At 46.6% G+C, this 18,687-nt stretch overlaps 1 protein-coding gene across 1 annotated transcript in view; it reads right to left on the reverse strand.

Moving 5' to 3' along the window:
- Positions 1-3,646: 3,646 nt before the first annotated feature.
- The window catches only part of LOC116985917 (kinesin-like protein KIF19), a 97,539-nt gene continuing 82,498 nt past the window's right edge, over positions 3,647-18,687 (reverse strand). Inside the window, exons 18-20 of the mRNA XM_033041038.1 lie at positions 13,423-13,618; positions 11,311-11,418; positions 3,647-4,339 (exon numbers count right to left, since the gene is read on the reverse strand). Of these exons, the coding sequence (XP_032896929.1) occupies positions 4,191-4,339; positions 11,311-11,418; positions 13,423-13,618 (453 nt within the window). The 3' untranslated portion in view covers positions 3,647-4,190. The remainder of the gene's footprint in view (positions 4,340-11,310; positions 11,419-13,422; positions 13,619-18,687) is intronic.

Consider the following 18,687-nt stretch of genomic DNA (forward strand, 5'->3'; position numbering starts at 1 on the left):
CAAATCCACCAGCAGCTCCCTATGGCATCTCATTTACTGCCTGACACAAACTGTCCACGAATTCCTAGCTCTCCAAATAGCGACGTGGTCAATCACGCTATGAAACCACTACAACCCACCTCTATCGGACGTACTATTGCCCTCCATCCTCGCTGCTCAACCTCTGTTGCCAGATCGACATATCTCATCCAAAGCATTTTATCATTGCTTCAGTACAGCATGAGCAAAAATCTGGCAGTACTTTCTAAGAGACATTGCAAGACGCTACAAAGGTCCAAGTCTTTTCTTTATCACCATCTGACAACCCTTGGAAAAGCATAAATATATCAATGTGCTTCTTCCTTGGCACTGCTCTATTTAGAACCAGCCTTCTTAACATTCATTGGTGTAATAACATAAAGCAGCTTCAAGTGTCAAAAACCTACAGTGAAATTTGGTCCATAAAATCAAATTGCATTTTTCACCATGTTTTTGATTTACAAAATTGGTTACCATTCAGAAGTACCACAATAGATTAAGTCATATACCCGGATATTGGAATTCGCTCTCTTTTCATTCACTTCGCATATGCTGTATGGAGTCACAACTTCGGCCCAACTTGCCCAAGCCGACCAACATGCCACATCTACATTGGTCCCATCTGCTGCGTTTGGCCCATAATTCCTCTAAGCCTATCCCATCCATGCACCTGTCTAAATGTTTCTTTATGATAGTACCTGCCTCAACTACCTCCTCCGGCAGCTCATTCCATACACCCACCCGCCCTTTGTGTCAAAAGTGTTGCCCCTCAGGTTCCTATTAAATTCTCCCCCTCCCCCCCACCCCTCCCCACCTTAAATATATATATATATATATATATATATATATATATATATATATATATATATATATATATATATAGTCATAGAGTCTTACAGTGTGGAAGCAGGCCCTTAGGCCCAACTTGCCCATGACGGCCAACATGACCATCCACACTCGTCCCACCTGCTGCGTTTCACCCATATTCCTCTAAACCTATCTTACCCATGTACCTGTCTAAGTAGGCATTCCTTGAGGAAATTTCGCAGTAGAGTACTACTCCATGTACCTGTCTAAATGTTTCTTCAACTACTCCAGTACCTGCCTCAACTACCTCTTCTGGCAGTTCGTTCCATACACCTACCACCCTTTTTTGTAAATAAAGTTGTCCCACATGTTCCTGTTAAATCTACTTCATCCTCAACCCCCCCCCCCCCCCCCCACCACACCTTGAATAGAGATGTATAATATATATATATATATATTACTAATGCCCACCTGGATCTCCGGAAAACACTGGAAGCGCGGACACCGCGCAGCACATCATCGGTGCCCCGCTCCCTGCCATGGATGCCCTCCACCGAAAACGGTGTCTGAAACGAGCTGGGAAGATCATTAAAGACCCCTCCCACCCCAACCATGGACTGTTTGCCCTCCTCCCATCAGGGAGGCGGTACAGGAGCCTCAGGTCTCGTACCAGTAGGATGAGGAACAGCTTCTACAATCATACCGTCGCATTGCTGAACTCGGAGTCCCGCCGATAGATTCCTCCGGTCCCTCCGTCCCCATTGTTTAATTATTCTGCATTTTTTATTGTTCTGTATCCTCTTTTTTTTTAATTTCTATATTGCACTACTACGGACTGATGCAAAACTGCATTTCGTTGTACCCATACTCAGTATTTGTGCAATGACATTAAAGTTGAATTGAATTGAATTGAATTGAATTGGGCAAAAGTTTGTTAAAAATAACATTATGTCAATTTACCTTAAAATCATCTGCAAAATCAGGTCCAGTGTAGAGTTCCCATCAGGAGTTGCATGTTGACGTTGCTGAGGTCGTCACTGGAGTGTTGGTCACAGGGCAGATGGTTGGCCTGGGCATATGGGTGGCACGGTGGCGCAGCGGTAGAATTGCTGCCTTACAACGCCAGAGTCCCAGGTTCAATCCTGACTATGAGTGCTGTCTGTTCAGTTTGTACGTTCACCCTGTGATCTGCATGGGTTTTCTCCGGGTGCTCTGGTTTCCTCCCACACTCCAAAGACGTTCAGGCTTGTAGGTTAATTGGCTTTGGTAGAATTGCCCCTAATGTGTGTAGGACAGTGTTTTAGTGTGAGGGGATCGCTGGTCAGCACGAACTTGGTGGGCCGAAGGGCCTGTTTCGGCACTGTATCTCTAAACTAAACTAAACTAATTCTCCTGTCGACTGCACCGATGGGCTGCGGCAATGGGTGTAATGGAGTTGAGGGAACACCCGAGCACACAATCCAAGCTAGTGCCACATCTGTCTGACTCATCATCCTGTACGTAACAACGTGTGTGGCCCGAATAACACAAAGTGCTGGAGTAACTCAACTGGCGGCATCTCTGGAGAACATGGATAGGTGACGTTTCAGGTTATAACCCTTCAGACAGTCTGAACAAGGGCCCCAACCCGAAACGTCACCGATCCATGTTCTCCAGAGTTTCTGTCTGACTGGGTGAGTTACTCCAGCATTTTGAATCCTTTTATGTAAACCAGCATCTGCAGTTCATTGCTTCTACAATGTGTGTGGCCGTTCATCACTCACTAACTAATCAATCCCACACCAGGAGTGGCCTCGCACATTGCGAGTGGCAAGATGATGACTGCGGCAGTCATCTCTGCGACTTGGTAGTTACACAGCCTGGAGGTGCTAGGACCCCAGTTTAACTTCACACACACTAGTTGAGTTTAGTTTAATGTCGCGTGTACCAAGGTACAGGAAACAGCCTTTGTTGCATGCTAACCAGTCAATTTACAGAAGCCAATTAACTTACAAACCTGCATGTCTTTGGAGTGCGGGAGGAAACCGGAGCACCTGTAGAAAACCCACGCAGTCGCAGGGAGAACGTACAAACTCTGTCCGGACAGAATACTTAGCCGGTTCTCTGGTGCTGTAAAGCAGCAGCTCCACCACTGTGCCACCCTCTCTTACACCCAATTAACAAACGTCATAGATCTCATCTTGAAAAATTAATTTAGTCAGGCAGTTGCACAAATGGCCACAATGTACATGGTAACACCATTAACTGATGCCAGGGATTGTGCACAGAAGGGTCTACGCCAAATTCCTCTTAGGTACTTAGCAACCTGGAAGCAATCACGACATCGAAAATGTGTGCAGATGGAACCAATTTCTGGCAATAAATCTTTAGAAGTTGATGCCATTTGTTTTACAATGGGACGTCAAACATTGATCACATATGTACGCCTTTGTCAGTCGTTAGTCGGTTATTACACTACTACTTCACACTCGTTATCATTAACGTAATTTACAATCCCTTATTATTCTCAGGCTATTTTGTATTGTCACGAATATTGATTGGAGTACAGCTCATACAATTGATGACTTCATGTGAAATATACATGAAGTATTAGATAGACACAATGTGCTGGAATAAATCAGCGGGTCAGGCAGCATCTCTGGAGATACAGTAAGTTGAGACCCAAATCATCAACCATCCTTTTCCTCCAGAGATGCTGCCTGACCCGCTGAATTACTCCAGCACTTTGCGTCTATCTTTGGTGTATACGAGCATTTGCAGTTTCTCCATTAACTCTTACCAGTTAGCATCTGAAATAAGTCACGACAGGAAATGTGAAAGATGCAGAACAAAAAAATACTCTTGGTAGATTTATTCAGATCCTTCAGTAATCGCAACTTAAAATATGAAGAAATTGACTATTTTTTGTGAGTTGTTACAGGATACAATAATTGTAAATTCTTATAGCTGCCAATAGCATTGCTGATCCAAATGGCAACTACGTTAATTCATTTCCTACAGTACCAACGATCGACTGGTCAATGGCCCTCGAAGGAATTGTGCCTTAAGCAGTTTGGAGTTTCCACTCATGTATAGTCCTCCCATGCTTGGATCCATGTTCATCACGCCAGCATGTTCAACTGTAGAAATACTACTTGAAGTCACTTGCACGACGGAATGAAGGAATGCAGGAATTGATGTCCCTGCATCTTATTTTTCTTCGCAAAAACAGAATGTAAATGTCTCAAATTAATTTCTTTGGAATTCGCGTCAGGTCAGGCAATGTCACGATCCTGGTTTAAATTAATTTCAGATTTGTCCTCAATCCTTGCGTCCTATTTCACGAATCGAACATCTCTATTGCCCACATGCTTCCTAGGAACTGTTCATTTCCTGTTTCTATTATCTCCTCTGATATGTAGATTTGCATCTGACGTCCTGTGGGGTCTAAAAGGCAAATTACTTCCTTTTTTGATGTTTCCGGGATGCCGTTGGAGTTGGATGGGCACATGTGTGCTGGCGACGTTACCTGCTCCTGCAATTGTAGTGGGAAAAGAGAAAACAAATCTGATTTATATCACCCTTGCTTTCATCTCCATCACCACTTGTAAATCTGAAACAAAACATTAGCTCTTGAAACAGAAATGGAAATTGATGGTCTCACTAATAGCATAGATATGTGATATGAGGTTCCGGGACAGCATGGTGGCGCAGCGGTAGAGTTGCTGCCTTACCGCTCCGGAGACCCTGGTTCAATCCTGACTACGGGTGCTGTCTGTATGGAGTTTGTACGTTCTCCCTGTGACCGCGTGGGTTTTCTCCGGGTTCTCCGGTTTCCTCCCACACTCCAAACGCGTACTGGTTTGTAGGTTAATTGGCTCCGGTAAAGATTGTAAATTGTCCCTAGTGTGTAGTGCCAGTGTACCGGGATAGCTTGTCGGTGCAGACTAGATGGGCCGATGGGCCAGTTTCTGTGGTGTATCTCTGATCTAAAATGCATCTCTGTGGAAGAGGAATAGGTGACGTTTCGGGTGGAGACCCTTCTTCAGACCTTTTCTCTAGAATTGACCTGCTGAGTTACTCCAGGTTTGAAGAAACAGAAACATAGAAAATAGGTGCAGGAGTAGGCCATTCGGCCCTTCGAGCCTGCACCGCCATTCAATATGATCATGGCTGATCATCCAACTCAGTATCCTGTACCTGCCTTCTCTCCATACCCCCTGATCCCTTTAGCCACAAGGGCCGCATCTAACTCCCTCTTAAATATAGCCAATGAACTGGCCTCAACTACCTTCTGTGGCAGAGAGTTCCAGAGATTCACCACTCTCTGTGTGAAAAATGTTTTTGTCATCTCGGTCCTAAAGGATTTCCCCTCTATCCTTAAGCTGTGACCCCTTGCCCTGGACTTCCCCAACATCGGGAACAATCTTCCTGCATCTAGCCTGTCCAACCACTTAAGAATTTTGTAAGTTTCTATAAGATCCCCCCTCAATCTTCTAAATTCTAGCGAGTACAAGCCGAGTCTATGCAGTCTTTCTTCATATGAAAGTCCTGACATCCCAGGAATCAGTCTGGTGAACCTTCTCTGTACTCCCTCTATGGCAAGAATGTCTTTCCTCAGATTTGGAGACCAAAACTGTACGCAATACTCCAGGTGTGGTCTCACCAATACCCTGTACAACTGGGTCTGAAGAAGAGTCTCGATTGCTGGTTGGTGCAGTCTCAGTGGGCCGAAGGGCCTGTTTCTGCACTGTATGTTTAAACTAAACTAAGCTAAACTAAAAGGGTGGGAGGTGCCTGGATCGCACCACCAGGGGTAGTAGTGGAGGTAGATACAATAGTGGCATATAAGAGGCTTTTAGATAGGCACATGGATATACAGGGAATGGAGTGAATGGACAAAATGGCCACAGTGCCGCCACCCCCTACCCTGATCATGTATCTATACGCTGTAAATAGATCGATTGTAATCATGTATTGTCTTTCTGCTGACTGGTTAGCATGTAACTAAAGCTTTTCGCTGTACACGTGACAATAAACTAAACGAACTAACGAACTCGGTGTAAAAAAAACTCGCACCCAAACTTCTCTTTTAAACTTTGCCCTAAAGTAGTTCTCACGGATATGATAAATACTGCACCTTGTTAAAATTGCATTTTATTAACATTATAAATTGTACAATTGAAAACTACCAAATGAATAATGTTTTGAATGGAATTTCAATAAGAGCAGATAGCAAAGTAAAACGGCAAGGAAATATTAACTAAGCATCGGACCTGCTCAGGGAATAGGAGTAAGAGAGTTATATTTCTGGTTACATTTATTCCCCAGTGGGCTCTTTTCATCTTTAATCTGGAAGTCAATAGACAATAGACAATAGGTGCAGGAGTAGACCATTCGGCCCTTCGAGCCAGCACCGCCATTCAATGTGATCATGGCTGATCATCCACAATCAGTACCACGTTCCTGCCTTCTCCCCACATCCCCTGACTCCGCTATTTTTAAGAGCCCTATCTAGCTCTCTCTTGAAAGCATCCAGAGAACCTGCCTCCACCGCCCTCTGAGGCAGAGAATTCCACAGACTCACCACTCTCTGTGAGAAAAAGTGTTTCCTCGTCTCCGTTCTAATGGCTTACTCCTTATTCTTAAACTGTGGCCCCTGGTAAATTGGGCGGCGCGACTCTTGTCAGCAGCGGCCTCTGCAGTCCGTCTGTCTTTTTATTGTTTTCTGTCTTGTTCTATGTAGTTTTTATTGTTTTTTTTGTCGGGGTATGTGTGTGGGGGTGGGGTGGGGTGGGGGAACTTTAAGGTCTTTCCCCTGCACGGGAGACCCAACCTTTTCTTTGTCGGGTCTCCGTTGTCGTTGGGGCTGCAACGTGGAGCGGCCTCCAACAGGAATGACCTGGGGCTCCAGTCGCGGAGCTGCGGATTTATTCACCATCACGGAGCTGGCTGAGTCCGGAGCGGGTGGAGCTGTGGTGGAGTGCTGCTGTGACCCGACACCCGGAGACTCGGAGGCTCCTACCGCAGGTCTGTGGACAGTGATGCCGGGAGCCCGCGGGTCCCTGGTGGGAGACCGCTTTTCGGGGCTTCCGCAATGGTGACTTCTCCCGCCCGAGTTGCGGGGTTGAAGATTACCTGGAGCGGGGCCTTACATCACCGCCCCGCGCGGCTTGGAATGGCCGCGGGACTTTGTGAGCGCCCGCCGGGGCTCCAACACCAAGAGCCCGCCGGGGCTCCAACACCAAGACCCGGTGCGTGGCCTTGCATCACCCGGCGTGGCTTTAATGGCTGCGGGACATTTAACATCGCCCGCCGGGGGCTTTGACTCTGTCTTTGACTGACATGGGGGGGAGAGGGGAGTGCAGGGGAGAGATATGTTTAAGTTTTGCCTTCCATCACAGTGAGGAGGACTCACTGTGATGGATGTTTATGTGAATTGAATTGTGTTGGTGTGTGTCTTGGTTCTTTTTTTGTATGGCTGCAGAAACCAAATTTCGTTTGAACCTCATGTGAGGTTCAAATGACAAATAAAAGGTATTGTATTGTATTGTATTGTATTGTATTGGTTCCGGACTCCCCCAACATCGGGGGGGGGGGGGGGGGGGGGGGGGGGGGTGGGGGTGGAGTCCGCCTGGAACCAAGCAGAGAACTTCTTGACGTTGAATCCACTCCCTGGACGGGCAATGTTGAGAGGCAGCTCTGGAAAGCAGAGCTGGCCCGGGTAACATTCTCCTCGGCTGGCAGCGGTTACAAAGCCGCAGAATCTGGAGTCTCTTCTGGGACGGGGAAAAAAATGTTCATATTTGTGGTGAGATTTGAGTTCTGCTCGGGAAGCCTTTGCTCAAATACACCAGCTGCTGCAGCTGCTCGGTGAAGAAACTACCAAATAAAACTGCTGAAACCTCTTTAGCTTAGTTCAGAGATACATCGTGGAAACAGGCCCTTCGGCCCACGCTGGCCAGCGATCACCCCGTACACCAGTTCTATCCCACACACAGGAGACAATTTACCAAAGCCAGTTAACCCACAAACTCGCACGCCTTTAGAGTGTGGGAGGAAACCGGAGCGCCCGGAGCAAACCCACGCGGTCACGGTCGGGGGGGGAACGTGCAAATCCCGTGCAGGCAGCACCCGTAGTCAGGATCGAACCAGGGTCTCTGACGCTGTCAGGCAGCAACTCTACCGCTGCACCACCGTGCCACCCCGATGTTACCATGACAACTGGAAAGCAAGCAAGCCACCGTTAACATAAACAAATCAAATCAGAATGTCTGGATTTTGTTTGAAAGGCACAGCATGGAATCAGGCCACTGCCCATCGATTACCCGTCCACACGACTCTGATGAAGGGTCCCAACCCAGAACGTCACCTATCCGCGTTCTCCAGAGATCTGCCTGGCCTGCTGAATTACACCAGCACTTTGTGTCTTGTTTTGTAAATCAGCATCTGCAGTTCCCCATTTCTACACTGGTTCCATGTTATCCAACTTTCTCATTCACTCCCTACATGCTTTGGGGGCAACTTACAGTCCAATTAGCGTACAAACCTGCAGGTCTTTGGGTTGCAAGAGAAAACCGGAGCACCAGAGGAACTCCACGTGGTCACGGAGAACGTGCAAACTCCACACGGACAGCATCCGAGGTCAGGATTGAACCAGGGTCTCTGGCACTGTGAGGCAGCAGCTCTACCAGCTGAGTCACTGATTTAAGGCATTCGAGTCCTGAATTCTGCTTTTTGTTTCAGAAGGTGTGACCCCACCAGCCACCGTGACCGAATACATTATTTCTATTTAACCTGCGGTTAACCTCTGCTGCATTGATTCACAGTCGGCTCCAAATTCAGGTAATAAAAATAAATAAAGTAACTGGCAAGGCTCATCAATAACACAGGAGCCGTTTGTGGTCTTTCATTTTCTGCACCAGTTCCCGAGCTTTATGTTTAATCTGATCAATATTTCACATTTAAATCTGCGGTAACCTAAACATTAATCTAACTTCTCGGGTCATCGTAGATTCATGGCTGTCAGCTGCTGGAAAGGTTATTCCCTGCCGATACTGCTTTAAAAATCTCATTAACTGTAGGAAGGAAATTGCTGCACTCCTTCACGTGGGAAGAAGTTTGAATATGTGCAGCTTAGACAATATTTCACGGGTAAATCCTGACAAAAGTCATATCTAAAAAGAAATCAAAGTGAAATGCATTATTCAGTCAAATGAGTGAAAAATCCAGTATCCTGGTTCGGCAACTTGAGCGCCCAGGAGCGGAAAATACTACAAAAAGTAGTAAACACTGCCCAGTCCATCATTGGCTTTGACCTCCCTACCATCGAGGGGGATCTATCGCAGTCGCTGCCTCAAAAAGGCTGGCAGCATCATCAAGGACCCACACCATCCTGGCCACACACTCATCTCCCCACTAACTTCAGGTAGAAGATACAGGAGCCTGAAGACTGCAACGTCCAGGTTCAGGAATAGCTACTTCCCCACAGCCATCAGGGTATTAAACTCAACTCATGCAAAACTCTGAACATCAATAGCCCATTATCTGTTTATTTGCACTTTATCTGTTTATTTATTCATGTGTGTATATATTTATATAATGGTATATGGACACACTGATCTGTTCTGTATTCATGCCTACTATATTCTGTTGTGCTGAAGCAAAGTAAGAATTTCATTGTCCTATCTGGGACACATGACAATAAACTCTCTTGAATCTTGAATCTACCTCTTTGGTAGAGGTCTCTCCGACTCGGGCTTGATCGGACTCTGCTGGCTTTACCTTGCACTAAACGTTATCCCCTTATCGTGTATCTATACACTGTAAACGGCCCAATTGCAATCATGGCGTGTCTTTCTGCCGCCTGGTTAGCACGCAACAAAAAGCTTTTCACTGTACCTTGGCACACCGTGACAATGAACTGAACTGAAAATGTACTTTGTGTAGGCAGGAACAGTGGGTGCGGGCTTACACTGGTAGACATAGAAATGCTGAAGGACAGGCAGCATCTCTCGACAGAAAGAATGGGTGACGTTTCCGTCAAGAGCCCTCTGCAAACTCTGCTCAAATTCTGATCTAATATCAGCATATCAGATGGTAATTGACGAAACCCAGTGTATAACAAAGTAGAGCCAGATATTCAGTCCTCAGTTCACCACAGCATGCTTGTGTAATAGATGCTCAGGTACAGTGATTCAGTGGCCTTACAGTATTTTATTGTAGTTGAGGCCAGTTCATTGGCTATATTTAAGAGGGAGTTAGATGTGGCCCTTGTGGCTAAAGGGATCAGGGGGTATGGAGAGAAGGCAGGTACAGGATACTGAGTTGGATGATCAGCCATGATCATATTGAATGGCGGTGCATGCTCGAAGGGCCGAATGGCCTACTCCTGCACCTATTTTCTATGTTTATCCCACTGTTAAAAGTGAGTGATTCTTGCGCATGCACCATATGCAAGAACTTGAGCCTATAAGGGGTGTCAACTCAGATATTTTTCTCTCATTAACACACTCACCGAAGTCAATTAACCTGCGTGTCTTTGGAATGTGGGAGGAAATCGGAGCAACCTACGCAGTCACGGGGAGAACGTACAAACTCCGTACAGAGAGCACCAGAGATTCCAGCTTTAGCAGATGCTGCATTTTCATATGTGGATCATATGTGGATTGCATTTCGAGCCATGAAGCAGCTTGTATATGAAGAGAAAGATAGGTCAGATGTAAGGTGAAAGGCATAGATAGAGTGGATGTGGAAAGGATGTTTCCTCTGGTGGGAGAGTCTAGGACTAGAGGTCACAGCCTCAGAATTAAAGGGCGCTCTTTTAAAAAGGAGATGAGGAGGAACTTCTTTAGTCAGAGGGTAATTAATCTATGCTGCCTCACAGCGCCAGAGACCCAGGTTCTATCCTGTCTGTACGGAGTTTGTACGTTCTCCCCGTGGCCTGCGTGGGTTTTCTCCGAGATCCTCAGTTTCTTCCCACACTCCAAAGACGTACAGGTTTGTAGGTTCATTGGCTTGGTATAAATGCAAATTGTCCCTAGTGTGTGTAGGATAGTGGTCGTGTGCATGGATCGCTGACTCGGTGGGCCGAAGGGCCTGTTTCCGTGCTGTATCTCTAAACTAAACTAAATGCTGTAATACTTGAGGTTACAATCAGATCAGCCATGGCCATATTGAACAGGGGAGCAGGTACGGGTGGCATAGTGGCCTGCCCCTACTTCATATAGCTGTATGTTCTGTAGTTCAGGTGCACCTGTTATTGTACATTGTAGGTGGTTATGCATGCAACCAAATATGTAGCTCCCTCATTACCATTTGACACTCCCACCTTAGGTAGTATAACTGTAGTATCTGCATGCACCCTCCCCCTGTTGGTTCCAGTACGTGTGTAGACCAGTTGTGGTCAGTGCTGGGACGTGTGGATGTAGTGTCTTAATAAAGACTTAGTGAAGGACTAAGGACCACGTCTATAGACCCTTACATACATAAACATGAATAGCTGACCTCTCAATCGCTTCTGCAAGATTAGCCCCTTACTCCCCTCTGCATTTTTCTGGTGAATGGTACTTGGCGTGGTATTACTCACTTCAATCCTCTGCAACTGGCTCTCACCTGCAAATCATCAAAGATCATTGTTAGGTTCTTTTCAATCGTTCCATTAAAACCTACATTAGTGTCTGTATTTCAGATTCAAAGGGCAGCTGCTGTTGGTAACTGTGGGCACGGCTGTTAATAATAGTTTGAAGCCGTCGACACAATAGAGGGAGATGATGCCGACATTGTGTTCAAGCCGGATGGATGTAAAATATTAAATAACTATCATTTTAGGAAATGAAATATTGCCAGGTGCAAATAAAATAAATCTCAGGCTATTGAGCTGCAACTATAGTCTTTAGTGCGTACTGACTACAGGAGTGGTGCTGGAGGATTAGAAGACTAATCCTTTTTCACACAGAGAGTTGTGAGTCTGTGGAATTCTCTGCCTCAGAGGGCGGTGGAGGCCGGTTCCCTGGATACTTTCAAGAGAGAGCTAGATAGGGCTCTTAAAGATAGCGGAGTCATGGGATATGGGGAGAAGGCAGGAACGGGGTACTGATTGTGGATGATCAGACATGATCACATTGAGTGGCGGTGCTGGCGCGAAGGGCCGAATGGCCCACTCCTGCACCTATTGTCTATTGTCTATAAGACTATGAACATTGTCCCAGTGAAAAGGGAGACAATAGACAATAGGGAGGGAGGAAGGGAGAGATAAACTGTGGAATTGCAGGTGAGTTAGTTTAACTTAGTGGTGAGCAAGTTATTGGAATCTACCCTGAATACCAGACTAGATATTAATGAAGGGCAGTCAGCATGAATTAATTAAAAAAAAGACACCCAGTGGTCATAAGATCATAAATCATAGGAGTAGAATTAGGCCATTCGGCCCCTCAAGTCTACTCCGCCATTCAATCATGGCTGATCTATCTCTCCCTCCTAACCCATTCTCCTGCCTTCTCCTCATAACCTCAGACACCTGTATTAATCAAGAATCTATCTATATCAGCCTTAAATACATCCACTGACCTGGCCTCCACAGCCTTCTGTGGCAAAGAATTCCACAGATTCACCCCCCTCTGACTGAAGAAATTCCTCCTCCTCTCCTTCCCAAAAGGACGTCCTTTAATTCTGAGGCTATGATCACTAGTGGTAGACTCTCCCACTAGTGGAAGCATCCTCTCCCCATCCACTCTATCCAAGCCTATCTCTACCTCCACATCCACTCTATCCAAGTTTGTGGAGCAACTCAGCAGGCCAGGCAGCACCTCTGGAGAACATGGAGAGACAATGTTTTGAGTTGGGACCCTTATTCAGATCCTAATTACAGGAAGGGTCAGAGAGAAGATGAGGAGACTTTTTCACCTGAGGTGTTTGGAGTTTAGTTTAATCTATTGTCACCCGTACCTAATGCAGCAACTCTAACGCCACGCCACAATAATGTTTAAAATTCTATAATCTGGGACCCGGTTATTCACTCACTGGTCCAGGCATCAGAGCACCCAGGATGATTTTTTTAACGTAAACATTAAGGATTTAAAAACAATGTCAGAAGGATAATCAGAAACTTTAAAAAATAAACAGAGCAACGTTCTATGATTGATCCACATGAGTTTTGCTTCATAATTCTGACGGGTCTTCTTTGCGTTCCTAATGCCCCTGTCCCACTTAGGAAACCTGAACGGAAACCTCTGGAGACTTTGCGCCCCACCCAAGGTTTCCGTGCGGTTCCCGGAGGTTTTTGTCAGTCTCCCTACCTGCTTCCACTACCTGCAACCTCCGGCAACCACCTGCAACCTCCGGGAACCGCACGGAAACCTTGGGTGGGGCGCAAAGTCTCCAGAGGTTTCGGATTTTAGAAAGGAGAGGTGATTGGTCGCAAGTTATTAAAATGTAGCAGGAATGGCACTACAGAGACGCTGGTTTACACCGAAGATAGACACACAATGCTGGTGTAACTCTGCGGGACAAGCAGCATCTCTGGATAGAAGGAATGGGTGACGTTTCGGGCCGAGACCCTTCTTGAGATGCAGACTGTAAGTAGGGGAGGGCAGTAGCACCCAGCAAAAGGAGAATCACCTGAATGATACTTGAGTGGGAATTTGATCTTTGCCGCCGTTGGCAGGTTGGCGTTAGACACAGTGGAGTTCCTGACTGGCACGACACTCGGCTTGAGATTAGAGTTCTGGGAGAGGTGTGGGGTGAACGAAAACCTGTGATCGGACACGCTCTTGACGTTGTGCGGACGCGAGGGGTTTGTCCGCAGTTTAGGAACCTATGGAGAAGAAGAAAAAAACTGCATTAGATGCAAATGTTACACTAACCATCGGCACAAGATTTAAAAGTAAGCATTAGAGTTAGAAGACTGTGGGCAGAGACTGTTAGTTAGTAACAAAAGCTTTTCACTGTACCTCAGTACACCTGACAATAAACTAAAGTAAAATAATGAAACCAAACATTATTGTCGTATGTACCAACGTATAGTGAAAAGCTTTTTTGTTGCGCACTATCCAGTAAGCTGAAAGGCATGATTACAATCGAACCGTCCACTGCGTACGGGTACAGGATAAAAGGAACAATGTTTCGTGCAGGATAAAGCTGAGTAACATCCGATTAAAGATAGTCTGAAGGTCTCCAATTGGGTAGATGGCAGGTCAGGAGGACCACTCTCCAGTTGGTGATAGGATGGTTCAGTTGCCTTATAACCAAAGATCCTATAGCGGAGCAAGATAGACCACTCCTTCTAAATGCAATGGGCTGCCGTGTAGTACGCAACGGAGCGGAACGTGGGCCTTTTTTTCATCCATTTTAGTAACCCAACCCAACCCGACTCGCAGTGTAATCAACGTTGCGGGGTAACAGTTTGTGTTAATAAATTATAATTCTGAAAATGAGGAGAAGATTTTTCTCAAATAACTTTTATTTTTACGAGGATGTTTCCGTAACCGGCTTCCGTCTCCGCACTAGCATCCTATGGGATCTTTGGTGCGGAGACGGAAGCTGGGTTACGGAAATGGGGCCTAAAATTACCCATGAATCTGCCCATGACCGTACTACGTCTTTTTAGTCGAGGGATCTATCTTGCTCGCTATAGGATCTTTGCTGATAACAGCTGGGGAAGAAACTGTCCCTGAATCTGGTGGTGTATGTGTGCGTTTTCACACTTCTGTACCTCTTGCCTGCTGGGGGAGGGGAGAAGAGGGAGTGTCCGGGATGAGGCTGGTCCTTGATTATGCTGCTGGCCTTGCCGAAGCATAGTGGAGGGGTAAAACATGTGGCATCACTATAACCATCTATTGTACAACCTTATTATCAATTGAAAATGTCAACATTTTTAATAGAGCGTTGAATAGAATGTTGCAAGCATTTGATACGAGGCAAAAAATTAAATACTCGAGACCAATTGTAACTCAGAATCCACCAAAAATATACAGGGAAAGACCTTTCAAAACATCAAGTAATGAACACAAAGGGCAGATAGTCTGGTGTAAAGCGGCATCGCAAAATGGATAATCGTGAAATTATAAACAGGAAAATCTTGAAATGTGGGCAGCTGCCAGGAAATCCTGTGAAATGTAATACTTAATGGCAGCAGGGGCCTGCCTTAATAACAGTGCTGAAGAAATCAACGGCAAGTTAGATGACAAATCTCCAAATCCAAAGATAGACACAAAATAAGAATAAGGGGTAAGCCATTAGAGACGAGGAAACACTTTTTCACATGGAGAGTGGTGAGTCTGTGGAATTCTCTGCCTCAGAGGGCGGTGGAGGCCGGTTCTCTGGATATTTTCAAGAGAGAGCTAGATAGGGCTCTTAAAGATAGCGGAGTCAGTGGGATATGGGGAGAAGGCAGGAACGGGCTACTGATTGTGGATGATCAGTCATGATCACATTGAATGGTGGTGCTGGCTCGAAGGGCCGAATGGCCTACTCCTGCACCTATTGTCTAAAGTGCTGGAGTAACTCAGCAGGTCAGGCAGCGTCTCTGGAGTAAAGGGATAGGTGATGTTTCGGGTGGGAACCCTTCTTCAGACTGGGTGATGGGGTGGGAAGCTACACGTCCATGTATTGCAATGACACAAAGTCAAGCAGTATAGATGGGAGCATTAAAAAGATTGTGTGAAATGTGATAAATGGAATTCAGAACAGGAATATGTGAGGTTAGGATGCAATACTTTATAAACGATGAACAGTTGGAAGCAGTGGCAGTTGACAGAAACTTTAAGGGATCGGGATTTTGGACTCGGAGTACATTGCATAGATGTTTCTATTCTGCACTTTTAGCGGCACAGTGGTGCAGCTGGTCGAGCTGCTGCCTCACAGCCCCACAGACCAGGGTTCAATCCTGACCTCGGGAGCTGTCTGTGTGGAGTTTGCACGATTTTCCCTGTGACCACGTGCGTTTCCTCCAGGTGCTCCGGTTTCCTCCCACATCCCAAAGACGTGCGGGTTTGTATATTAATTGGTCGCCGTACGTTGTTCCTAGTGTGTCAGAAATGGATGAGATAGTGGGATAACATAGAACCAGTGTATTTAAGAAAGAACTGCAGAAGCTGGTAAAATCGAAGGTGGACACAAAATGCTGGAGTGTAACTCAGCGGGAGAGGCAGCATCTATGGAGAAAAGGAATTGGCGACGTTTCGGTTCCCAGTGTCATTCCCAGTGTCATTCCCAGTGTCATTCCCAGTGTCATTCCCCAGTGTCATTCCCCAGTGTTATTCCCCAGTGTCATTCCCAGTTTTATTCCCAGTGTTATTCCCAGTGTTAATTCCCTGGCAATCAATGGTCAGCGTTTACTCGGTGGGACGAAGGGCCTGTTTCCGTGCTGTATCTCTGACCTAAACAACATGTATACAAGATGTTTTTCTGGACCAGGATCCAGCAAATAGTTCTGCTTTTGATCTCAACAATTTGGCTCATTTAATTACAATCTTGCCTCGGATGTGAATCAGGTTATGGATTTCAAAACTTCACACAAAGATGTTGGCACATCACTTAACAATTCTGTGGTGTGCTGAAGGAATGATGGATGTGTAATCTTTCAGATGTGGTTTGAATGAAGAGTCAGTGTAGCATTTTGGCTGGCTATTAAGTAACCCATAACACTATTGAAAGAGTAGCAAGTTAGTAAAAAAAATCAACACCCAAGCTAAAAGTTGGGAAGAGACAATTTGTTCTTCAAAGCAGAAAGTTCTCTAGAGCGGATACATTTGTACACATTTGTACGCCTGGACCCGACGTAGACACAAGGAGCTGGAATCCTACGTAGAACACAAAGTGCTGGAGTAACTCAGTGGATCAGGCAGCATCGCTGGAGGATATGGGTAGTGATATTCAGGACCCTTCTTCGGTCCGACCTGAAACGTCCTCCAGAGATGCTGCCTGACCCGCCGAGTTACCCCATCACTTTCTGTTCCAGGTCAGGTGCAGTATCGCCGGGGAGAGGAAAGACATCAAAAAGATGACCAAGGTTAATAGGAAAAGCACGGAGATAGACACAAAATGCTGGGGTAACTCAACGGGTCAGGCAGCGTCTGTGGAGGAAAGGAGTGGATGATGTTTCGGGTCGGTAGATTGGAAGTAGAGGTTTGGGGGGGAAAAGGCCAGAACAAATCAGGGCCAGAAACAGATGATCTCAGGAAATGGTGGAGCCCATAATGGCCCATTGGTGGCTGGGGAAGGTGATGCAAGAGGCATACAAGCGTGCGACTAGTGGAAGTGATAGGATAACTAGGAAGAGAGTGAGAGAGGGGAGGGGAGGGGGGGGGGGGGGAATGCAGGAGTTACTTGAAATTAGAAGTCAATGTTCATACCGCTGGGTTGCGAGCTGTCCAAGTGAATTATGAGGTGCAGGTCCTCCAATTTGCCTGTGGCTTCACTCTGACAGTGGAGGAGGCCCAGGATAGAAAGGTCAGTGTGGAAATGGGAAGGGGAGTTAAAATGTTTGTCAACCGGGAGATCGCGTAGGCCAAGGCGGACTGAGTGTAAGTGTTCAGCGAGATGATGACTGGTGTAGCTGGGACAGTGTTGGCTGGTGAGGGCAAGTTGGGCCGAAGGGCTTATCTCCACACTCTATGACTCTATGACCACTAATGGGCCTGTCCCACTTGGGCTATTTTTCAGGCGACTGCCGGAGACTGTCAAGTCGTAGCAAGTCGCTGGAAAACCGGCAACTGGAAGAGTGGAACACGCACGCACACATCGCTTCCTTCACCAGCCAGTTATGCAGGCGGGGGATGGGGCAAGCGGGGGGGAGCGCTGTCTGAGTGAAATACACACGGTGCAAAGCCAATTTGATACAGACACACACCGCGATGAACAGGAAGATTGGCGCAGTAATTAAGACGGTGAAAGCACAGTGTACAGGAAGGGTCACGTAAGTCCTTTAAAAGAGGGGGGGAGAGGGGGGAGGAGGAGGAGAAGGGGGAGAAGAGAATGGGGAGAAGGAGTGGAGTCAACTTTTAACAAGTCAGAGATACACGGCTGTGAAGCTCGGCGGAGATTAACATTACCGTTCGGTTATACTTGGTTCCGAAAACTGCTGTTTACGTATTTTATTCCCAATGAGCCAATGAAATTCACTGGTCAGCACCAGCGGCAACCCACGACAACCCACGACCTCCTGGCGATCAACCCACTACCATTGCATCTACGTCACGAGAATTCTCGCTACTCGTCAAAATTCTGGTCCCCGCTAACTTTTCAACATGTTGAAAAATGAACGGCGACCAGAATGAAGCCGCGACTAGTTGCGAGAATGCGGGAATTACTCATCACCATGCAGGCGACACCCCGGCAACCTCCGGCCAACAAGCGGCAACCTCATAGTCTCCTGTAGTCACCTAAAAAGTCGCGAAAGTGGGACAGGCCCAAAAGCCTTCGCTTGGTTGCGCCGATATATATAGGATCCCACACTGGGAATAACACTGGGAAGCTCCTCTCCCATCCTGAGGGACCAGCTGACCAGCTCCCTACTGAAATGTTAATTGACAATCACAACACACTATGATAACCTGTTGCAGGGAGCTACATCCAACCTACTGCCTTTCTTGGTATTATTCCATGGAACCTCCATCCCTTTCTATCTCAATGGACTGCGTGTGGCACGGTGGCTCAGCGCGAGAGACCCAGGTTCGATCCCGACTACGGGTGCGGTCTGTACGGAGTTTGTACGTTCTCCCCGTGACTGCATGGGATTACTCCGAGATCTTCGGTTTCCTCCCACACTCCAAAGACGCACAGGTTTGTAGCTTAATTGTCTTGGTGTAAAGGTAAATTGTCCCAAGGATAAAGCTAATGTGCGGGGATCGCTGGTCGGCACAGACTCGATGGGCCAAGGGGCTG

The sequence above is a fragment of the Amblyraja radiata genome, chromosome 22 (genome assembly GCF_010909765.2).
Source record: "Amblyraja radiata isolate CabotCenter1 chromosome 22, sAmbRad1.1.pri, whole genome shotgun sequence".
Lineage (NCBI taxonomy): Eukaryota > Metazoa > Chordata > Chondrichthyes > Rajiformes > Rajidae > Amblyraja > Amblyraja radiata.